The sequence below is a fragment of the Maniola jurtina genome, chromosome 20 (genome assembly GCF_905333055.1).
Source record: "Maniola jurtina chromosome 20, ilManJurt1.1, whole genome shotgun sequence".
NCBI lineage: Eukaryota > Metazoa > Arthropoda > Insecta > Lepidoptera > Nymphalidae > Maniola > Maniola jurtina.
In genome coordinates, this window is record NC_060048.1 from 11,759,808 (window position 1) to 11,783,892 (window position 24,085).

The window sequence follows — 24,085 nt, forward strand, 5'->3', positions numbered from 1 at the left end:
GCAGACTAATTACTGAATAATTCCACTATAATAGGTACCATTCAAAGAACACAATTATAAGATAGCTATGTAACTCTTTAGTTATTTACTGACTAGCAACTCGCCCCGGCTTTGCATGTTTAACTAATTACAATTTTTACAGGGATCTCCTTTGAAATTAAATATAGCCTGTCACTCAGTAGGTAATAGTTTAGGTAACTTTCTATTATTAATAGTTCCAGAGATTACTCACTCACTCACTCACAAACAAACTTACAAACTTTACTTCTTTATAATCTTAGTAGGTATAGATTTATTAGGGTTCCGTATCTCCAGAGAAAAAAGGGTTTTTTTGTCTGTCTGTCGTGTCTGTCAAGACCCGTCAAAGGTATCTAGAATCATGAAATTTCATGATCAACCCATCGCCGCCTCACTACAGAGCACGGGCGCCCTCTCAGGGTTTCGACCATAGTCTACCACGCGCTGGCCAAGTGCGGATTGGCAGATTTCACACACCTTTGAGAACATTATGCAGAACTCTCAGGCATGAAGGTTTCCTTACGATGTTTTTAAAGCAAGTGATATTTAATTACTTACTTAAAACGCACATAAACTCCGAAAAGCTAGAGATGCGTGCCCGGGATCGAACCCCCGACCTCCGATTAGGAGGCGGATATCCTAACCACTAGGCGACCAAAGCGTCATGAAATTTGGCAGGTAGCAATGAATTTACCTATTGTATATCCATATTATATGTATTGAGCTGTGCGCGCGTTGATCAGGCAGTCAGTCAGTTTTTCTTTTATACATTTAGATAGTGGGATAGTAGTACCTTTTCCTTTTATACATTTAGATAGTGGGATAGTAGTACCTTTTCCTTTTTAACCCCCGACCCAAAAAGAGGGGTGTTATAAGTTTGACGTGTGTATCTGTGTGTCTGTGTATCTGTGTATCTGTGTATCTGTGTATCTGTGTATCTGTCTGTGGCATCGTAGCGCCTAAACGAATGAACCGATTTTAATTTAGTTTTTTTTGTTTGAAAGGTGGCTTGATCGAGAGTGTTCTTAGCTATAATCTAAAAAAATTGGTTCAGCCGTTTAAGAGTTATCAGCTCTTTTCTAGTTTTTTTTGTAGAAAGGAGGTTAGATAACCGTTAGGTTCTTAATATTATGTCAATAGACAAATGTCAAGCTGTCAAGATGGACGTTGCCTAAATACATAATTATTTATTTGAAAATGATGTTTTGGAAAACTCAAATACTTTGGATCGTCGGGGGTGTTATAAATTTTTAATTTACACTTGTATACATTTAGATAGTGGGACAGTGGTTTCCACACTAGGATACCCTAACGCGAAAACCATTTCCCGAGTCTTGATGTAGGTAATACAAATCAACAGAAAATCGTATCATTTGTCATATCTTTATTACATTGAAATTGATATGCATAGTAAACTGCGTAATGTTCGCTTACAGGCGACGGTTGACAATACGTTTGGTGTGGACACAGTCTAACTTCAGTCTTCGCGTTCAGGATACTTCGACACGTAGAAGTTGCAGGCGACAGGGTCTCCAAGGCTGTAGTTACTCGCAAAACCAGTTATTGAGAACCCCAGCTGCATGAAATTGGAGCTGTAAAACAAAGAAAGTTAAGTCGATTATATACGATCACTTTTCAAGTAACAGGTTTAACTGTGGCGGTCGACACAGTTGCATAAAGAGGGCGCTTCTTACTCATACAAAGACATTGATCAACAGACCTCGATACGAACCGAAGCTGCACGCCACTTACGATGCTCTCACTAGATGGCAGCACGAGTACCTTAAAGCTGAAGTGCAAGTAGAACACGCAAAACTGAATCGCACTAACGGAGCGTTTAGGAATCTGCAGTATGTATAAAAGTTTCAGCATGTAATCGTCAGCCCAGCTGGCGCTACCAAGCAAGACAACCTCCTTTAACTATGCGTTATATAATCGAACTTACTCGTATAATGACGGATCTGTTGTGTCAATATACTCCTCTTGTTTGTATAGACATAAAATAAAGCGATGTAGGCCGCATCCCGGTACTGGGGTCGCAGGAGTGTAGGGAGCCAGCTCGTATCCCGTCTCAATGTCCATGTTAACCATGTTGACCCATAACCCCATGAGGAAGGACTGCCACATAGCCATTTTTGCAGTCGGTAAATCTGGATCTGTTAAGTAACCATAAGTAAAAATCGGTCAAGTGCAAGTCAGATTTGCACAAGAAGATTTGCATAAGAAATAATTTTTTTTTAATTTTTTTTTTAAATTTTCATGACAGCCATTTTATAATTTCTAAATTTTCTCTGTTCTGATTCGGTGGGAGGCTTCAGCCGTGGCTAGTTACCACCGTACCGGCAAAGACGTGCCGCCAAGCGATTTAGCGTTCCGGTACGTTGCCGTATAAATCCAAAGGGGTATGGGCTTAATAAAAACTGCCATACCCCTTCCAGGGTAGTCCACTTCCATTTTAGACTGCATCAACACTTACCACTAGGTGAGATTTAAGATATCGGGATAAAAAAAACTTACGAATTATAATATAAGTGTAGTAACAATCTGGTTCGACATCATATTCAATGGTGGGCGGATCGACTGTATTTCCAGCATATATTTCATTTCCTAAATTGATCACATCATTTTCATAGCTGGCCTGTAAAGTCAAAGTCAGTATACTGTTTATTACACTAAATATTATTAAGTATATGGGGCTGTGTCCTTAATAAAAAACAAAAAAAAAACTGGTCAATTGCGAGTCGAGCCTCGCTCGTTTAAGGTGCCCACGCACTTGAACTGAACTGCAGCTGAACTGCGCGTCACGTCAGCGCTTTAGGGTTCCGTACATAATAATTAGGTACATATTCACGTTAGTTTTTATTTACATTAAGTTACATAAACAACATAATATCATTTTTAGAGGCTTAAAAATCATCTAACTAACATACATATACTTAATATTAATGTGTTTGTTTATTTGTTAGTTATGTATTCATTTCACGCATCGTTCATAAGATTCAGTTGAAACTTTGTAGTACAGTAAAATAACGTGAAAGTTTCTCACATAGTGATATCAACATATAAATAAGTGGCAAGCGTTGCACGTAGGTGTAACCAGACCGCTAGCAAAAACGAAAACAGGTGATAGTTCTGAGGATTACTGATAAGGTACCACAAAAAACCCCGATTTAAAAAAAAAGAGTTCATTTTAAAAGTTCACAATATATTGCGAATAAAACATCTGACTGACGCTAGAGGTTAACGAACGTTACGTAAATGCCGCGTCGTGGGTGGGGCATTGAACCGAATTTTGCACGCTATACATTACGGAAAATAATAATAAATCACTAAAACTACAAGATAATGCAAATGGCTATTGGCATTGAATCGTGTTTAGGTAGTAGGTACTAGATGAAGCTCGCGACTTCGCCCGCGTGGATTTAGGTTTTTGAAATCCCATTGGAACTCTTTGATTTTCCGAGATAAAAAGAAGCCTATGTGCTAATCCTGGATATTATCTATCTCCATTCCAAATTTCAGCCAAATCCCTCCAGTAGTTTTTGCGTAAAGGAGTAAGAAACATACACACACACACACACATACACACAAACTTTCGCTTTTATAATATTAGTTAATTAATAATCTTAAGTTTTTGTTAGCGTTCTATAAAATGAAATTCACATACCTTAAGTATCCCCTTAGGTGCCACAGGAAGGATGCTAGGCACAATCTTGGATTTTTTAAAAGCATCAGCAACTTGATTCCTCCTACTCGCTCTATTTCGTGTCATGTATGACTCTACATTTGATGTTAGTAAAATTACAGCCAAAAATGTGAGAGCTCTGATAGTTTTATTATAAGAAATCATTCTATGTACTGGAAACTGAAAAAAAAAAACAAATAGTGGGTGTAACCTTTACGGGCGATTGCGACTCCTACGCTCCGCCGTAGGCGTTAACCGTTAAAACCGCCACTCAGTTTTAACGCGTTGATTATCGCGATAATTATGGCGTTGTCGTTCACGTTAACCTTAGTGTAGCGCAACATGAGACTATCACCGCGACACTCTCGCTCGTGTTGATGGCGCCTTAGATTAATTCTTTTTAATCCCCGACCCAAAAAGCGGCGTGTATTTGTCTGTGGCATGGTAGCTCCTAACTAATGAACCGATTTTAATTTAGTTTTTGACGTGACAACGTCTTATAATTCGATAGAGCCGGCTGCACGCACGAAAAACCATGACTCATGCGGCTTTACCTCGCTCTGAGGCGTTCCATGTAAGGCTTGAAGTGCAAGCGAGAGCGCGGAACGAGCGACAAAGAAGCACAATCGGCCTTTGTTGTCACGTTCAACTATCGTCAGTAAACCGACTTTTTTGTTTGAAAGGTGGCTTGCTCGAGAGTGTTCTTAGCTATAATCCAAGAAAATCGGTTCAGCCGTTTGAAAGTTATCAGCTCTTCTAGTTACTGTAACCTTCACTTGTCGAAGGTGTTATAAATTTTTAATTTACACTTTTATCTAAGCTGATAACAAAACGTCCAGTCTTCACCTACACTGGCAGGTAAGTACAATAGGTAGGTATGTTAGGAGTCTAGATCTTTTAATTTAGGATTAATGCCTTAGGTATATCCATACTAATATTATAAATGCGAAAGTGTGTCTGTCTGTCTGTCTGTCTGTCTGTCTGTCTGTCTGTCTGTCTGTCTGCTACGTTTTCACGGCCCAACCGCTGAACCGATTTTAATGAAATTTGGTACAGACTTGGAATACATTCCGGGGAAGGACATAGGCTACTTTTTATCCCGGAAAATCAAAGAGTTCCCATGGGATCTAAAAAAATCGAAATCCACGCGGGCGAAGCCGCGGGCATCCCCTAGTACTTAATAACTTACCTAAGGCGCCAAGTTTTTGCGATTTAGTTGAAATAACATCCTGTACTGTATGTAAAGTATAAAAGAGAACTTAAATAAAAACTTTGTAACACATTAATGGCAGTGAAAATTCAATTGATTTTTGACATTTTATACCGCTTGAAACCGTATAAATTACTTGAAGTAATCTTTAATTGCTAAATGTTTATTGATACGCAAAATTTGTGTTGGCATGTTAAATTTTCTATTAGCGAAATAGACTAGGTTAATATGAGCTGTCTTTGTACGCGACAGGTCGACATGGCGATCGGGTTAGCGCGGGGGCTGAGTGGGTGCGGAGCCACAAAGATTGCCATGTCGACCTGTCTAAACTTTTGTGTAACTTTTGACATCCTAAACACATTCATTACACTCATACATTAAACTCTACCTTTGTCATAGGTAATAAGTGTAATAACAAGTGTAAATTAAAAATTTATAACACCCCCGACTAGTGAAGGTTACAGTAACCAGAAAAGAGCTGATAACTTTCAAACGGCTGAACCGATTTGCTTGGATTATAGCTAAGAACACTTACGATCAAGCCACCTTTCAAACACAAAAAAAAACTAAATTAAAATCGGTTCATTAATTTAGAAGCTACGATGCCACATACAGATACACAGATACACACGTCAAACTTATAACACCCCTCTTTTTGGGTCGGGGGTTAAAAAATCAAGAGTTTCTAGGCAAGCGCGCTCCATCTTAGGCTGCATTTTCACTTGCCAGCACGTCTGATTTTAACCGAGCTCTAGTCTATATTAAAAAATTGGACAGTGTTTACGTTTCATAAAGCTGCCTGCTTGCATCAATCATTAATACAATCGCAATAATTGTTGTGATTGGCTTAATTTATGGTATTCTTATTGCAGCAATGCATTCGGCTAATATTTAGAGCGTCGGTAATCATTTATCCAAGGTGTCGGTCAATAAAAGGTGATTGCAATGTAAATAATTTTTTTTTGTCTGTTTGTCTGTGTGTTTGTGCACACTAATATCAGAAAAGGCTTATTCGATTTAGATACGGTTTTCACTAATATATTGTGGTAAGCTTCACTTAACATTTAGTGTTTATTTCATGTCAATCGGTTCATAAATAAAAAAGTTATGTCAATTTAAAGAATCACGGCGAACATTTTTAACGTACAGAGTACGTACTACACGCCTCGCGCCTGAGCGTCCGTGGCTATTAGACCAAACGACGGTATATGTAATTCAAAATATGCTGCCCGAAAAGTCACTATTCCACGCGAACGAAGTCGCGGGCACAGCTAGTTGTTACATAAGTAGTAGGCGGTAAACACCCAAACATGTAGTGATGTGACTCAAACCATAGAGTAGACTCATGAGCTCAAACTACGGCGGTAAGCCCTTATTGATGGCTATTGACTAAATTATCTAAGTACCTATACCTATCTTTTTTAACATCCTAAGAAAACTCCTGACATTAAAGGCCGGGACACACCAAACGCGTATGCAGCACGTAAGCGTAGACGTAGCGCGTACCATGACGTTGTAATGTATGGAACTGTATGAGATATGGCATACCGCTTGCGTGACGTGAACGTTCGCGTAGACGTAATGCGTGCTGTCATGTCTATGGATTCACGCGCGTCACTACGCGCGTGGTCACGTGTACGTGCTGCATACGCGTTTGGTGTGTCCCAGCTCTAAGGTGGAAGCGACGGGCCTGCCCGCGAAATTCAAATTTAATTTGGTTTCTCGCATTTTTTAAACTAATACGACAACGTAGGCTTATGAAATTGTGCTATGCAAAAAAATGAAATTAGCTGTAGTATCGACTAATTCTGACACATTAGTCGATGCTAGAGCTAATTTCTGAAACTGGACCCTTTCAAGTAAAGATTTTTATATAAACCTGTGAGGGTGATACTGCCATTGTCGCAATTGAAACTGCCATAAGCCTACGTTGTCGTATTAGTTTAAAAAATGCGAAAAACCAAATTAAATTTGAATTTCGCGGGCAGGCCCGTCTCATGCCCCTTAAGTACAAAGTTCATGAACCACAAGCAATGAAGAAAGAGATCAAAATGATTGAGGAAAAATTTAAAGCAAAATTGTGTGTGATTTCTTCAATCTACCTACCAATTGAATTTCCATTAAGACATTTTATTGATAGTCTTTTTTTTTTTTTTTTTTTTTTTTTTTTTTTTTTTTTTTTTTTTTTTTTTTTTGTTGACGCTGGGGAATGCATTTACGCATCCCCCCCGGAGGGAGGGTATGTGGGACTCGCCGGCCGAGAGGCGACCGGAATACCCACTAAACCCCAGCGGCGCTACTGCGCGTCGCCTGGCGACTGGGTCACGGGAACGGCCGAAGCAAACAACCGCGACCCAGCCAGCGACGTCTGCTAAGGCAGACCCTCCACCGGGGACCTACTCGGTCCCCATCGACGCACCTCCGGGACGCACCAACGAAGTGCGTCCCCCGACCTTGGGACGCGCACGTCGCCCGCGTCCCATCCTCCGCTTCATCCACTGTGCCCTCTGCTAGTCAGAGGGACACGCGGAGAAACCTCCCCCCCTGCCAGGTCATTAGCCATAGCCAACAATATCGCCGAAGAGAAATTATTAGCCATGTTACCAGGGCGCACCGGCCCGAACACTGCTCTTCCCCTCGGACGCATCCAAAAGGGACCAGCAGCATCCAGGCACACTGGGAGGTTACCTGGCTGGCGCCCCATTTTATTGATAGTCTGATAGGTAGGTAGTAGGCACGTGTTTTTGAAGTTATCGTAAACTCAGCAAACAGGATAGTTAAGTAATTAATGTTATTTTCCCATTAATCTAATTAATAACCAAATTGATGCTAAATTATATGGCATTGACGTCAAGCAACTGAAGTTTTCACATTCCATTGTTATTTCATTATTTTCTAGTTGTTACTCTTCAATTGGATAAAACTTTGTATAAAGTTATGTTTTCTTCTATATTTATATTCAGAATTGTTATCATGTAAGTGAACTTTTGTTCTTTATGAGAAATAAACTCTTTAAACCTAATATTAGGTGTGATGCTTCAGGTCATGTTCACAGGAAGAGAGTGGAGGTTCAATTAATTATTTTATGTTTTTTAAAAGAATATAAATCATGACTAATATTTCCTTTCTGGCCTTCTGGTTCTCTCGGTTAGAACAATATTTTGTTAAAATAAAACTGCTTAACTTTAAAGTCATATTAATTTTTAATGCATCTATCCCATTATAGACCAGTGCCGAAGCCTTCAAAAATAGTAAAGAGTTAAAAAAATAATAATAGTAGGGTGAAACCCATTAGAAAAGGAGGGGTATATGATAAAAATGAAAGAAAAAATTAATTACGGGCGATCCGAGTTCGGGAAAAGGGAGGGGGTGAGTTTAAAGGCAAAAAATGGTTTATCTCGATTTCCGACAAAACTACAAGTCCTATGGAAAAAAGTTATATCGCAAAAATGTAGTTAATAAAAAGACCTAAAACTTTTGTATTTCTAATTTTTTCACATACCCTCAAAAGTTAGGCGAAAAATTGAAATAACCAAGTTTTCGGTTTTTTATTTTTATTTTTTTATTTTTTAGTTTCAAAAAATTATCTGACATGTTGTGGAGTTTATACAATAATATTCGTTGTAGACCGCTGGGATCTTGGATCGGAAGATGTTGCCAGCTACCGGGTCACCCAGGCCGAGTTGCTTGGCGAAGGAGATCACGTCAAACTTGTAGCGTTTTACGCCCAAACTGAAAAAAAAGAAAAAACCAGTCAACAGTGAGTTGGACCTATACACGAAGGGTCTCATTTTTTTCAAATTCGAATAATTTGAAATTTTTAAATGTTTAACAGATATTTGTTGTTATAGCGGCAATAGAAACACACTATGTGACAATTTCTACTCCCTACCTATTACTGTTTATAAGATATAGCCTGCTGACAGACAGTCAAACGGACGGATTGACGGACAGTGGAGGCTTAGTAATAGGGATGTTGGTACCCGGTACGGAACAGTGAAAGAGTCGAGTGCGTGTAAACGCGGGACATTTGGCCTGCACAACGCATCACTTCGACTGTTAATGCGTAAACATACAAACAGACAACAAAGTGATCCTATAATGGTTCCGTTTTTCCTTTTGATGTACGGAACCCTAAAAATGACTTCTTACACAGCATTTTAACTTTGTGTCAAATGTCATGTCAAAAGTGCGATTTAAGTCCTTATTTTAAAGGTGAACTATATTTTTAACCCCCGACCCAAAAAGAGGGGTGTTATAAGTCTGACGTGTGTATCTGTGTATCTGTCTGTGGTATCGTAGCACCTAAACTAGTGAACCGATTTTAATATAGTTTTCTTTTGTTTGAAAGTTGGCTTGATCAAGAGTGTTCTTAGCCATAATCCAAGAAAACCGGTGCAGCTGTTTGAAAGTTATCAGCCCTTTTCTAGTTACTGTAACCTTCACTTGTCGGGGGTGTTATAAATTTTTAATGTACACTTGTTAGACTTACCGTCTAGACGCCAATAGTTTAAGATCAATCACTGAGGCTTGCTTGTAAAGCATTGCAGTGTACCGATGCAACCCTGAGCCTGGGTACGGCGTAGGCGGGACGTAGCACGCGACAGTCTCGTACACTTGCTGCCCAGATTCTTCGTCGACGCAAATGTTCGCTAGAAACCAAACCAGGTAGCTGCGAAGCGTGGGGGCGTGCGATGATGGTACATCGGGATCTGGAATTAAGACCATCTACACTATCTACCTAAACCTGAGACTCGATAGTTCAACGGTTGAGGAGCGGACTGAATTCCGAAAGGTCGGCGGTTCAAACACCACCCGTTGCAACATTGTCGTACCCACTCCTGGCACAAGCTTTACGCTTAATTGGAGGGGAAAGGGTACGCCCCTTTGTAAGTCATGTCATGGTTAATATTCTTTAAAAAAAACGTGGACACTGACTGGAGCGGGTTATGTTGGGGATCTCTCTGAGGGACAAAATTCGTAACGAGGAACTCGTAGGAGAACCAGAGTGTCTGACTTAGCTCAACGGATTAGCCAGCTGAAGTAGCAGTGGGCAGGCCACCTCTGCCTTAACAGGGCTCTCTCCGTCACTTACTCCATACAATCGTAGTTCCAATTTCATTTGAATATTAAGCAACCAAAGTCCATGAAATTTTGCAGCCATATTCTACTAATATCTGTGCCAGTGGTGTTTTAGATTTTTCAAAAAATATGTAGTTTTAAAATTACAGGGGCTCAAAGATTTGTATGTGAATTTTTAAGACCGCGTAACTTTGAAACCGAATATTTTAACAGAAATCTGGAAAACCACAGGCATAGATATTAGTTTTTAGAATATGTCTGCAAAATTTCATGAACTTTGGTTGCTCAATATTCAAATGAAATTGGAACTACGTTTGTATGGAGTGAGTGACGGAGAGACCCCTCTTAATACTACAGTCCAAGACCCTATTCGAAATCATATAATTAATCCCAATAATTATAGTTACATTAAATATATTTTTTTTTTTCTACAAAGGTTAAACGTTTATGTAATACTTACCTATCAGGATAAGAGCGTAGTAAGTACCCGGTTTAAAATCATAGTCTATTCTGGGTGCGACCATTGTTCGAGTTTGTGGGATCACTTCTCCCAAACATACTTCTGCGGTTGGGTAATACATCTGTGAAACAATAGAACAGTAAAATATATACTTCACACTAATATTATAAAGGGGAAAGTTTATATGTGTGTGTGTGTGTGTGTGTATGTATGTTTGTTACTCCTTCACGCAAAAACTACTGGACGGATTGGGCTGAAATTTAGAATGGAGATAGATTATACCCTGGATTAGCACATAGGCTACTTTTTATCCCGGAAAATCAAAGAGTTCCCGAGGGAATTCCAAAAAACCTACATCCACGCGAACGAAGTCGCGGGTATCAGCTAGTACCTAAATAAAGAGTAAAAAAGCTAAATAAAAAAATCAACCCAGCAGCTGGCAAACCACAGACAAAGTATTACAGTGGACCCCCGGGAATCCGACAAACGTTTTGCAGGACATTGTCGAACTATCGAATATGTCGGATTATAGAGTACTGCCTAAGACCCCCTATATTCCGGATTTTTTTACAAAAGAGTACCTCGTAATCCGACAAATTACAGATCCAATAATAGGATTCTACGTAGGTATATTATATTATAGATACCTACTCTGAAGTACAAATCATACTTCACTTTGTATGTCTTCAGTAAATTCAATAATTATAGCATGTCGGATTACGGGGGGTGCCGGATTAGTCAGGGACAGGATTACCGGGGGTCCACTGTAATTCCTACAACATATAGACTAAATTCATCGAATTTGATTGATTAATATTCGCTTTTATAATATTAGTATGATTGTACTTACATTTAACATCTCGTTAGGAGCTACAGGAATTATCGGAGGAGTTAATCCCAAAGTATTAAACGCCTTAGCGACCTTAGGATTTTTGCCTCCAGACGCAGCTGAAGTCAGTGGTATGATGGCCATGCAAAAAAATACTAATCTCATTTTGACGTGCAATCGTTTAAAATACTAGATAATTTTTAACTCCGCCTGTTACTGCCAGTCTACGATTTTCTAAACCTATATAAACATCAATTTACTCACAAGTTACTTTTATACTGAGCCTAAGTAGATCAATGTTAAATGCATTTTCGTTGATAATTTAAACACATTAAATGAGTTGTCTCAGTATCAAATAAGCAATTAAAAATTTAGCACAAAGACATAACTATAAAAACTTCTTAGTAATATTTTCCCATTATCAATAGTAACAATAGTTGCCAACAAAATTATATTTGGGCTGTTTTATTTTTAGAACTCGCAGTTAAATATTCTTTAACTAGCTGATGCCCGCGACTTCGTCCGCGTGGATTTAGGTTTTTCGAAATCCCGTGGGAACTCTTTGGTTTTCCGGAATAAAACGTAGCCTATGTGCTAATCCAGAATATTATCTATCTCCATTCCAAATTTCAGCCAAATGCGTCCAGTAGTTTTTGCGTGAAGGAGTAACAAACATACACACACACACACACACACACACATACAAACTTTCGCCTTTATAATATTAAGTGTGAAGTGTGATACTAATGGGTATTCAAATCTACTAATCAGTATACTTAATTTACCTAACTGCAGTGAATTAAGTCAACAAGTGAATTAAACAACATACTAAACGTACCTTTATTCGCCTCTAACTGACGCTAGAGGTTAACGAACGTTGCGAAGATAGATTCCGTGAGGTCAACGCAGCGTTGTAGGCGGGCATTGGCTCCGAGTTTTACACGCTACACTGCGGGTTCGTAAAATGCTAAATCATTTAAACTACAAGTATGAGACAAATGGTTATTTATTTATTTATATTTATTTATTTATTTATATTTATATATTTATAGTTATTGGTAATCACACTAATATTATAAAGGCGAAAGTTTGTATGTGTGTGTGTGTGTGTGTGTGTGTGTATGTTTGTTACTCCTTCACGCAAAAACTACTGGTCGGATATGGCTGAAATTCGGAATGGAGATAGATATTATCCTGGATTAGCACATAGGCTACTTTTTATCCCGGAAAATCAAAGAGTTCCCACGGGAATTTTAAAAAACCTACATCCACGCGAACGAAGTCGCGGGTATCAGCTAGTTATATATAAAATAAAAAAAGATTCCGACGAATTGAGAACCTCCTCCTTTTTTGGAAGTCGGTTAAAAAGGTCTTTAAGTTTCCGCTAGCGTTTTAATTAAACCCTGTATTGTATGGATATGTAATTAGATAATTCGCAAAACAAACCAGTCTTTTTAAACTCTGAATCCTGAGCAACTTTGAAGATTTCAAATTTGGAACTATTTTTAGAATTTCCATGATCTCGTTAAAACTGAAAGTTGTTGGTTAATTTAGGTTAAACGAAATTAACGATAAAATTAACCTTCTTATTTATCACAACGTACCTTAATTACCTTAATTCAATTGTTACGAAAATAAACTACCTGATTATATAATATGTGGGTTAAAAATAAATATATATTGGTTGATATTTTTACTTTTTGAGTTACGCTAAGCAAAGTAACTGGTGCAGTGTGCTGAAAAATTCTCTCCATATTGCGTAAGTTAATTTTCACATTAATAATTTACTATTTATTAGTTTAAATTTAACTCTTGTTATAAAAGAACGAGTAAATAATTTAATGAAGTCGTGATGGCTAAGTGGTTAAGACGTCCACCTCCTATTAAGAATGTCAAAGGTTCAATTCTGGGCACGCACCTCTAACTATCCGGAGTTATGTGCGTTTTAAGCAATTAAATATCACTTACTTTACCGGCAAGGGGGAAATGGCGTTAGGAAACCTGCATGCCTGAGAGTTCTCCAGAATATTCGGGTGTGTAAAGTCTGCCAATACTTAGTCAGCGTGGTAGACATCACTTAACCATTCTCATTTTGAGAGGAGACCCGTCAGTAATGAACCAGCGAATGGTTGATCATGAGAATCATGACACTCCTAGTCAGTCCCGTTTCATTATATACTTATTGGATCATTTTACGTAAGACGCGTCCCTGCAGTTCTATAACGGTACTTTACTTATCATCATTAAATTAGTACAGATCAGGATGAGCCTTCGTTTTTTTTAATTATATAGACTAGAGCTTGGCTGCAATCAGCACTACTAGCAAGTGATGATGCAGCCTAAGATGGAGCGCGCTTGCCTAGAAGTTGCCTATTCACTCTTGACTTGAAGATACCCATATTAAAAGTGGGAGGGAAAACTGATGCCGGAAGGGCTTTCCATATCCTAGCGGTTCGGATTAGAAACGAGGAAGCAAATCGCTTCGTATGTGTTCGAGGAATTTCGACTACGTGCGGATGTAAACCTTGACGATGCCTGGCAGTACAATGGTAGAAAGGTGAAGGAGGAACCAGGTTGGCTGTAGCTTGGTCAAGCAAACTCCACCATCGGGGCTGGTCAGATGCAGCTTCCTTCCAGCTCCGAACCTCTGAACCCTCATGTCCTTCTCCACTCCATCAACCTTTCAACCTCTAGGTCTTCCATGGTCATTGTCTCTGGTTTGCTGTCCAACAACTTTTTCGAGACTCGTGTGTCGTCCATGCATTGCACATGTCCTGCCCATCGCATTTTTAACAGTTTAATGGTTTTCACAATATTCGGTTACTTAAAAGTTCGTACAGTTCGTGATTGTAACGAATGTGCCAAAAACCATTATCCTGAATAGCACCAAAAAGGTTACCTTCGAGAGGCAAATCTATAAAAAAATAGCTCTTTTTCAGATTGTAGGAGGCCAAGCTCAATCACAATGCAGTTGTCAGGATCAATTGTTCTTCTACTCATTGCAATTTGTACTGCAACTGAAAAGAACTCTAGAATAGCGAAACAAATGAATAGTTTCTTTTTGACGCCGTATGTCTTGAAAAATGCCCCAGCTAACAAACTTTCTGTGAGTTATTATCGATTTATCACCTGTCTTTCTTTTTGTAACGAGATTGAATTAAGGGCACGCACTACGCTTAATTGAAGTTGCCGGCGCACGTGGGCAACCTGTTTGCTATTTCGCCTAACAATCTATGAGAAAGGTGAGAGGCACGATAATTTTCGCCGAAATGAAGCGAGCGAAAAGGGGTTGAACAGTCGTTTGGGAAAAGTGTTTTTGAGAAAAAACTACTCAATGTATGTTTGCAAAGTAAAATTATTTCTACTAATGAATAAATAAACTCTGATGAAGTAAAATATAAGTAAACTGTTTTAAAATTTTCATACTCCTAATCTTATTTATTTACGTTCAAAGTTGTCATAAATTATGTGTTAAAATAGGAATCTTTTGAGGCTCGTTACATTAAAATCAACATTTTTTCAATGTTTTATGTATCAATAAACCTAGATAATGACGATACAAATCGATGAAATATTTAATTTTGAGCGTATAATATCAAATAATTAGTAACCAGCCTCCTACGTTTTTATAAAGAAAGAACTGGCTTGCGCCTTCTTAAAAGGCTTAGGTACGCCCTTGACTATTATTATACTTAATAGTTGCTTTTTAACCCCCGATCCAAAAAGAGGGGTGTTATAAGTTTGACGAGTCTATCTGTGTATCTGTCTGTGGCATCGTAGCTCCTAAACTAATGAACCGATTTTAATTCAGTTTTTTTTTTTGTTTGAAAGGTGGCTTGATCGAGAGTGTTCTTAGTTATAATCCAAGAAAATCGGTTCAGCCGTTTGAAAGTTATCAGCTCTTTTCTAGTTACTGTAACCTTCACTTGTCGGGGGTGTTATAAATTTTAAATTTACACGTGTCAATTTTTATTTAAATACATTTTTTGTTTACATTTAATGTAAAAGTAAACAAAAGTGTTTGACATCTCCATACTGAAGTGTAGAAAAACGCATTGCTTCGCTGCGAATTTCTGGCAGGAGTTTAGCCTAATGTATTGCGTTTTTCAGGTAAGATTTTCTTCGGAAGAAGTGGACTTAGGTAACAAGATACCAGCCTACTCTGCTTCTATCCCGCCATACATACACTATCCCGCGGAACCGGGTGAATTGTATACTTTAATGATGGTCGGTGAGTAAGACATATGCCCGGCAGCCTCGAGGGGTATTGTTTTGTGCGAAAATACAGCTACTATGGAAAAGTGCATATTATCTTGGTACTTGGTAGAAGCAGTTCGGCTGTACGTCCAAAACTAACCGCAATGCTGGGCAAAGCAATGCTTCCCAAGCTCCGCTTGGTGAGCACCCTTAACATTGAGGCATGCCACAGGACAGCATGCTACAATAATTTAAAATGTAGGGAAAATCTTCTTCTAAATAATCTTAATAATATAAATTCGAATTTTGTCAGGTTTACAATTTTTGATACGTATTTAAAATTACTTAGGAATTTCCTTGAAGTGTAGTTAAAAAAATACTATCATAAAAATTATAAGAATGTAGGGAGAATCGTCGGAAGCATGTAACTTAACGCCGTAAAGTTATTGCTTCCATTTGTAGCATGCAGCATGATACTTGACTACCTATACCCAAATTGTTTTCACAAAAAAAGATCTAATGTTTTCTAAGCAATTCCCCTGTATCTCCTATGGTTTTGGATTTGCCCATACTGTCCCAGTTAAAAAAAAAAACACTGTAGGTATCTACAGCTAAAAAATATTGTTTCAGATGTTGACATGCCTTGCGCAGGCGCACCTATCGATGCTCAATTCGTCCACGCCTTAATAGTCAACATCCAAGGCAACAACCTTGCTAACGCCGACTATCTGACTTGCTACTACCCGCTCGCACCATATCCGGGGTCCGGATTCCATAGATATGTGATCGTCCTCTACAAGCAAACTAAGAAAATCGATGTTACTACACCAGAAATGCAAAAGTAAGTCTCTTAGTTCACATGTTCTAAACATTTTAAACAGGGCTTTAAGTAGGGTTGGCTTTTAGCACAGAATCACACTTCACACTATCACACTAATATTATAAAGGCGAAAGTTTGTGTGTATGTGTGTGTGTGTATGTTTGTTACTCCTTCACGCAAAAACCACGAAAGTTTGGGCTGAAATTCGGAATGGAGATAGATAATATCCTGGATTAGCACATAGGCTACTTTTTCCCGGAACACCAAAGGGTTCTCACAGGATTTCGAAAAACCTAAATCCACGCGGACGAAGTCGCGGGCGTCAGCTAGTATAATATGCATTCCAATGTTCTTCTCTACATATAAACTAAGAAGACTCATCTTCGTTTGTTCCAAGCATTTTAAGCAAGACTTAGTAGGGCTGGCTTTTATTACAGAGATATAATCTCCTTTACAAACAAACTAAGAAAATCCACATTACAAATTTAGAAATGCAAAAGTAAGACTCTTCGTTTCCTTAGTTAACGTAATTAAATATCATTGTTCGACAATCGGAAAGTGTTCCATAGTACCCAATTTGAATAAATGACTTTGACTTTGACTTACTCGAAACATTTTAACCAGGACTGGCTTTTAGCACAGATAGCTTGCATACCTACCAGTGCTTTCCTCTACAAAGAAACCCTTTTAGATGAAATCTTTGAAAAGAGCAACCGCCGAGTTTCTTGCTGCTTCTTCTTAGTAGGAAAGGCATTCCGAACCAGTGGTAGATGCTTTTGACGATTCAAATGAACTTGTAAAAGTCTAATTGAATAAAAATATTTTGAATTTGAATTTGAAAAGTAGCCCATGACACTCCCCAGGTTTAAAACCACGTCGATCCGTTGCCCCGTTGCGAAGTAATTAAAAGACAAACCAACAGACAAATACAGCTTCGAATTTATAATAAGGGTAGTGGTTTTTTTTTACAGCAGGCACAAGAACCTCACCAATTTCAGCATGAACGACTTCGCATCGAGGTATGGACTCGGAGATGCTGTGGCCGCCAACTTCTTCATGTCGCAAACCATAGAGTGTGACAATGAGCAATATACTTATAAACAATGTATGTTGTAAATGATTGTAACGAAAAAGTTTAAAACCAGTAAATTAAGACAATTATAAGGATTTTGTTTGTGTTCTGCCTTCATCTTTTTAGGGTAACCTTTCAAGGACCTTCTGAAAGCCTGGCCCATACAAACGATGTTTGATTCTCAATGTTTTGAACTGAAGTTTTTAGTACACGACAGGTTGAGATGGCAATCTGGGGTAGGGACGCGGGCGCACACCCGCCCAGCCGCGACACTGCCAGAGTCGGTAGCGTTGCAATACGCGTGACCGACATCAGCGTGCAGCGGTTGAAAAATTTTTGCGATGATCATAATAATTGTTTTAATTGGCTCAATTTAATTTTCAACTGTGCATTTTATACCATTACAGTTTTAGAATGCTAGCCAATCAGAGGTAGGTACCTCATTGCGATCGTCACACTGTAGAGGGGTCAAACTTCGGTGCTAAGATTTGTACGGTTTATTATAGGGGTGGCGCTTCCAAAATCAATGTATTATAATTGGTTCAGCAAATAAGAGAAATCCTAAGCTAATCTGATTCCTAGTTCATTGACGAATTAATGAGGCGACAACCCTTGAACAAACAAAGATCAATACGTCGTCGTACACACACAAATGTAAACAAGTGTAAATTAAAAATTTATAACACCCCCGACAAGTGAAAGTTACAGTAACTAGAAAAGAACTGATAACTTTCAAACGGCTGAACCGTTTTTCTTGGATTATAGCTAAGAACACTCTCGATCAAGCCACCTTTCAAATAAAAAAAAAAAAACTAAATTAAAATCGGTTTATTAGTTTAGGAGCTACAATGCCACAGGCAGATACACAGATACGTAGATACAACACACGTCAAACATAAACACCCCTCTTTTTGGGTCGGGGGTTAACAAACAAGTCGCAATGATCGCTAGGCGAGCTGGGATTTTTCGAAAACTAAATATTGAAACTATTCACTGAAGAAAAACACCCAAGAGTGCCCAATTTGGTTCAGTTGGGGCAGACTGAAGGCAGAACCTTTTTCAGTGTTATTTCCCAGGTTATGTACTAGATGGCGCTGTCATAAAAATAAAACCTTCGATTAGTACAGCTCAACGTGACCAAAGATTTCTGATGGTCGAAACATTCAATCCCTGTTTAATGCGTAGGTAAATCTTGAGGAAACTCGCCATATTTGTTCAAGGTGTCAACTGTTTTGTCGAAAGTACACCAGTATGGTAAACCATTGGTCCATGGGTAATCCGTACTTTTGACATGACGTGGTTGAAATATAGAACAAATACGCACTATAATTCAATCCATCTGTAATCTGTCCATAAGTAACTTATCAACATTGTTCCAATTTAAAAAAAAACCATACAATTTTTGACAAATAAGTAACAACGTTGCTAAGTGACTTATTGCCAGACCAAATTACAGAATATATTATATTGATTAAATACACGAGTTTCCAAGAAAAGTAGTGTAATGTTTTCAGGTGTACCTATGTTTGTTTGTATATGCATGTGAGTCTCTTTGTTCCGCCATAACTTCGAAATGGGTGATCAAATTTGGATGTATGGATGAGAGACACTGAAAACTCTATTTTATTTACCCAGAATATCAAGTTTTCGACCCAGTGATAAGCTGTACGTTGATAGGTATATCAGTCAGTCAGTAATATATGTAGGCATAGATAAGGCATGTATGTGTGATTTGTTATCATCATTATTATTACAACGACTACGTTTCATGGTCGGTATCGTTAAACGTAAGTTATCGATACCAAAAAAGGGGTTGCAAAAACCGCAAATTTCATAGAGAAAGCGTCTAAAGTGGACTCTATTCAGTCATAATGACCGTCGGTGCCCTTTACGCTAAAAGCCCGGAGTAGTTTCGGCCCTTCCAACCCTCGTAAGCGATGGAGAAAAGTCGATTTTTCAAAAACATTGAAGCATTCCAGAAAAGGTTTGACTAGAATATATTATGCGCTGACTAGCTGTAATACGTAAGTAGGAATTAAGTATAATCACTATTGAAAACTCTTCAAGTCATAGATAGTAATAGTCAAATCTATCCAGATACTCAGTCAGTTATAAACATCGGTGTCTATCCCAACCCAATGCAATGTATAAATGCAAAAGTGTGTTTGTTTGTTGGTTTATTGGTTTGTTGGTTCATTGTTTTGTTGGTTTGTCTGCCAATCACGTCGCAAAAGACCAACGGATTGACGTGATTTTTGCGTGGGTAAGTTGAAGATCTGGAGAGTGACATAGCTACTTTTTATCTCGGAAATCAAAGAGTTCCCACGGGATTTTTTAAACTATTAAGGTGAACGCACACGAAATCTCATGAAACCTCGCACACTTTTCCGCGTCGAATCATCCAAATCGGAAGCGCGCAAGCTTACATGAGATTTCATATACAGAATTATAAAATTCGTTTCGTTCGACTCATTCGACGCGTTCAGCTCGGATAAGTGTGCGTTCACCTTTAATCCACGTGGATGAAGTTGTGGGCATAGTCTGTGATAGATAAATAGTGATTGCGTCGCCAAATGATCCCCCTGGGCATTGTTTGTGTAGGTTATATCTTATAACCTCATTTTACGCCCACTTTTACTGCCACCAATTAAATAAATCCTGTTTTTCCAATGGGTTCTTTATCAGTAACAGTAACGAGTGTACTGTTTTATCAGTACAGGACGTGATCTGATTACGGCGGCCGGGGTTCGGGCAAACAATTTTACGACAGCATTTATGACTTTTTATGCTCTCAGGCTTACCGTTACACTACACTGGCGACAGTCGCAAAAGACACTGAATCAGCACACCTAAACACTTTGCTTGCGTTTTGCATAATGTAAACATAGCTTGCATCTTGGAGATGGATATAAACTAATTTTCATCCCGGAAAACCAAAGAGTTCCCACAGAATTTTTATAAAACCTAAATTCTAATTCCTAACAAGCGTTTCTTTTTTCGATAAAATACAAAAGCAGATACTTAAATAGTGTACAAGTGGTATAAGTGGCAAGACAAAAAGTTGTGGAACAAAATGTCTCTCGTCTGAGTTCCGCTAACTCACGATACCAGACGGGGCCTCGTCCAAAGCTATAAATTATAATCGAAAAGAGGCAACCTCTCGGATCGCCAAAAACGTGGAAATTATTGCGCACTCCGCCGGCGCGGTGTTGCCGCGCTATATTTTATTTATACCATTTACGGGTGTTGCCAGCCATAAAAAAGTTTTAGTGGGTGTTATAAAAAGTCCCATTTTTTTGTTGTTAGAACACAGCTGATAGGTTTCGTGGATGAGATACATTTTATTAATACCTAACGTATTTTTAAAATATACAGGGTTACTTCCTGTTGACCTAGAATCATGAAATTTGACAGCTAGATAGGTCTTATAGCACAAGTAAAGGAAAAAAAATCCGAAAACTATGAACGGTTACATCACAAAAAAAATATTAAAATGTGTTCTTGAATTAGATTTTCAATTTTCAAAGTAAGATAACTATACCAAAAATGGCATCGGTCGTAATATGGAAGGGCTATACTGCACATTTTAAAATAGATTTTTATTAATTTGTATGCATAATAGTTTTTGATTTATCGTGCAAAATGTCAGATAAAATACCCGGGTACAGAACCCTCGGTGCCTGAGTCTTACTCGCACTTGGCCGGTTTTGTAGCTATAATCGCATACCTACAGGCTGATGGATTGGAAAAATGTCCTTGTAGAACATAATAATGGTTTACGTATATAAGTATAGGTACAATGGCCAGACGCCGCTCCAATATGAGTTTCAGATGTACAAAACACCTATGAATAAGCCTGATTTATGAGGTTATAAATTTGAGAGCGGGAGTTTGAACGGAATGCTTCTCTCCCCATATTTCAAAGTAATGTTCTCTGTTTAGGCTTGTGAGTGTTGACTTAGAATAATGTTAAGTGTGTTGAATTAACTGAAACCCGCGACTTTGGGGACTTTAGGTTTTCAAAATCCCCGTGGAAAACCAAATTTTACAAGACGAATTCATGCAATTTTACGAATACTAAAATCACCTATCTAATACCGGTTCCAAAAATGTTATGATAGAACTACATTACCTATTGTATACATAATAATATGTTCGTTAATTTAAATTATTTTTTACTTTTTAGTGTTTGTGTTATTGAAGTCAGTTTTTTTTTGATTTTTTTAAATAACTAACCAATCAAACTCAATGAAATCTTGTGGATACGTTCTAGTGGCATTCATCTGGCCCGCAACAGCCAATTTCTTATTGTTGTTACTATGGCTGTAATAAATTGAAGAAGAAAACACATAATGAAAATTACCTACTAAGTTTTATTTACTTGCAAGGTAAAACTTAACCACAGAAATGATGACGCAGAAAACTAGACCTAAGCTTAAGCATATTAATAACTAATTAATAACGTTAAGTAATTGAAGTAATTGAAATGCAAAAAACACGCGTAAAACTTGGTCGCGCACTTTGCGACTAGTCTAGCTAGAAATATAGTTTAGGGCAGAAAAATTAAAACTATTTTGACCCTTGGAACATACTGACAAAATCATTATGGCCCTAAGGCTTCAAAGTTTGAAGACCTCTGAACTAGGCTATCACCTCTTCCTTCGGAAATTTCACTCGAGAGAAACCGGGGCGGGTCAATTCAATTCAATTAAATCGTCTTTTATGGGTTAGTATACAGATCTTAAAACTATTATTGTTAGGTTAGGTTAACTATTATTGTTAGGTCAGCTAGTATGTATTTTAATATAGGGTCATTATAGGACAGAATATCGTAGCGTCAGGCGTGCAACCGACGATCAGCGTATCCTACCAGACTTGTTGAGTCAACACGCCTTTTTAATGTGCCAACCCTAGGGCTGCCACTCTACATACCTTTCATTTGACTTTTTTAAAATTTATAAACTAGCGCTTGGCTGCAATCAGACCTGCCGGAAAGTGATGACTGATGATGCAGCCTAAGATTGAGTCTCACCGTTAGTTTTAAGCTTATTTAAATTTAATTATTTACTATTTTCTTGACTTCTAATAACTCGTTTTTAACTACTGACATTTTAATACCAAAAATTTTGTTGATAATTCTCAAAATAGATTTTAACAATTATGTATATGATTGAAGTAAACTCGTAACATCATTAAATATTATTTAGTATTGACTGAACTCGGTTTTTTATTTTCTCCTATTTCTCCTTTTTTAGTGTTTCGTTCTTTAAAAGGAAAAAAGAAATCCTTATAGGATCACTTTGTTATCTGTCTGTCTGTTGTCTGTTAAAAAACCTACAGGGTACTTCCCGTTGACTTAAAGTCATGTTTGGCAGGTAGTATTTAGGTTTGGTAGGTAGGATACCTTATAGCGCAAGTAAAGGTAAAAATCCGAAAACCATAAAATTGACATGTCTAGTTAAAGACCAAATCAAAGGAATACATAGCATTATTTATGTTGGAGTATCCATGTTTATTTTATTTATTTATCATTTTTGGCAGCCCTGCGGTAGGAAGAGATTATCGCTGAGCTTCGACCGAACTTGAGACCGTAGAGCGGTATCCGAAAGCAGTCTTTAAGCCAGGAGCCCCTACTAGCATTGCGTACTGAAACTTACCACAAAAAATATATTATTTTGACCCATTGAACTAAATTATTACTTTACTATTTAAGTGTTTATTAGTGGTTAAGACGTCCGCCTTTGATTAAGGAGGTTGGGGGTTCGATCGCCTCCAACTTATGACAGCGAGTTAGGCACGTTGGCAATTAAATATAATTTTATTTCATAGTGAAGGAAAACATCGTGAGAAAACATGCATGCAGTCCTCCATATATCTTTATCACGCATCCCTCATTCATAATGCGCTGGTGTGGCCGTAGCTTTAGTTGGAAGACAGGTTATATTATATATTTTTTGTAAGGAATACCTACCTACTTATAATATAGGTACTTTTATTCAAAAAATTCATAATTTAATTTTTTTCAATTTTATTTAATCAAGCCCAAACACTTAAACAACACTCACAAGTGTAAATTAAACATTTATAACACCCCCGACAAGTGAAGGTTACAGTAACTAGAAAAGAGCTGATAACTTTCAAACGGCTGAACCGATTTTTTTGGATTATAGCTATGAACACTCTCGATCAAGCCACCTTCTACACAAAAAAAAACTAAATTATAATCGGCTCATTAGTTTAGGGGCTACGATGTTACAGACAGATACACAGATACACACGTGAAACTTATAACATCCCTCTTTTTGGGTCGAGGGTTAAAAATTAAAAGTAATAATATATAAAAGTTATTGGCAGTGTTGTTTGAATAGCCTACATGCCACTGAAATGCATAGTTTTACTGACATACTTTATTCTTGAAGTTAAGTCACAAAATACTCACTTAAAACTCGATGGTAGAAGCAATTTCTCTACCATCGGAAGCCTTTGAGTAGAAGATCCGATGCACTCTCTGGCAAGCTCGTTAGCGCTTTCTATTTATCCCACCTTTATAATGCCTTTATAGCGCTCCTTTATGACTTTAACCTGTTTATTTTTGGCTACGAATGGACGTCTGCCACATAATGGTGTATGGAAATGCCTTTAAACAGATTAAATGAACACTCCGAACTTCAAAGCCTATAAGCAACCAACAACAATCTATACTATGTACTAT

The 24,085-nt window shown here is 38.0% G+C and overlaps 3 protein-coding genes across 3 annotated transcripts; 1 reads left to right on the top strand and 2 right to left on the bottom strand.

The window, feature by feature from the left end:
• Window positions 1-1,495: 1,495 nt before the first annotated feature.
• LOC123875878 (phosphatidylethanolamine-binding protein 1-like) lies at window positions 1,496-2,652 on the bottom strand. Its single transcript, XM_045921943.1, has 3 exons — window positions 2,536-2,652; window positions 1,964-2,174; window positions 1,496-1,610 (listed from the first exon to the last, which is right to left on the bottom strand). Exons 2-3 carry the CDS (start codon window positions 2,149-2,151, stop codon window positions 1,496-1,498), a joined length of 303 nt encoding a protein of 100 aa, XP_045777899.1. The 5' UTR covers window positions 2,152-2,174; window positions 2,536-2,652.
• A 5,836-nt stretch (window positions 2,653-8,488) lies between these two features.
• Window positions 8,489-10,573, bottom strand: LOC123875879 (protein D2-like). The gene is made up of 3 exons (XM_045921944.1): window positions 10,456-10,573; window positions 9,406-9,625; window positions 8,489-8,645 (listed from the first exon to the last, which is right to left on the bottom strand). The coding sequence occupies exons 1-3, from the start codon at window positions 10,517-10,519 to the stop codon at window positions 8,489-8,491; spliced, it is 441 nt and encodes a 146-aa protein (XP_045777900.1). The 5' UTR covers window positions 10,520-10,573.
• Window positions 10,574-14,277: 3,704 nt separating this feature from the next.
• On the top strand, window positions 14,278-17,448 carry LOC123875490 (protein D2-like). Its single transcript, XM_045921338.1, has 4 exons — window positions 14,278-14,390; window positions 15,395-15,515; window positions 16,112-16,322; window positions 17,273-17,448. Exons 1-4 carry the CDS (start codon window positions 14,331-14,333, stop codon window positions 17,415-17,417), a joined length of 537 nt encoding a protein of 178 aa, XP_045777294.1. The 5' UTR covers window positions 14,278-14,330; the 3' UTR covers window positions 17,418-17,448.
• The last annotated feature ends 6,637 nt before the right edge of the window (window positions 17,449-24,085 follow it).

What these genes read in the sequence shown, in the direction of transcription:
- LOC123875878 (XM_045921943.1), bottom strand. Translation starts at nt 2,151, where the DNA reads ATGGCTATGTGGCAGTCCTTCCTCATGGGGTTATGGGTCAACATGGTT. An exon ending in ACAGATCCGTCATTATACGA is followed by an intron (nt 1,611 to 1,963) that starts GTAAGTTCGATT and finishes TTTGTTTTACAG; the next exon opens with CTCCAATTTCATGCAGCTGG.
- LOC123875879 (XM_045921944.1), bottom strand. Translation starts at nt 10,519, where the DNA reads ATGGTCGCACCCAGAATAGACTATGATTTTAAACCGGGTACTTACTAC. An exon ending in CTACGCTCTTATCCTGATAG is followed by an intron (nt 9,626 to 10,455) that starts GTAAGTATTACA and finishes TCTTAATTCCAG; the next exon opens with ATCCCGATGTACCATCATCG. An exon ending in AAACTATTGGCGTCTAGACG is followed by an intron (nt 8,646 to 9,405) that starts GTAAGTCTAACA and finishes CTTTTTTTTCAG; the next exon opens with TTTGGGCGTAAAACGCTACA.
- LOC123875490 (XM_045921338.1), top strand. Translation starts at nt 14,331, where the DNA reads ATGAATAGTTTCTTTTTGACGCCGTATGTCTTGAAAAATGCCCCAGCT. An exon ending in CCCCAGCTAACAAACTTTCT is followed by an intron (nt 14,391 to 15,394) that starts GTGAGTTATTAT and finishes TGCGTTTTTCAG; the next exon opens with GTAAGATTTTCTTCGGAAGA. An exon ending in ACTACACCAGAAATGCAAAA is followed by an intron (nt 16,323 to 17,272) that starts GTAAGTCTCTTA and finishes TTTTTTTTACAG; the next exon opens with CAGGCACAAGAACCTCACCA.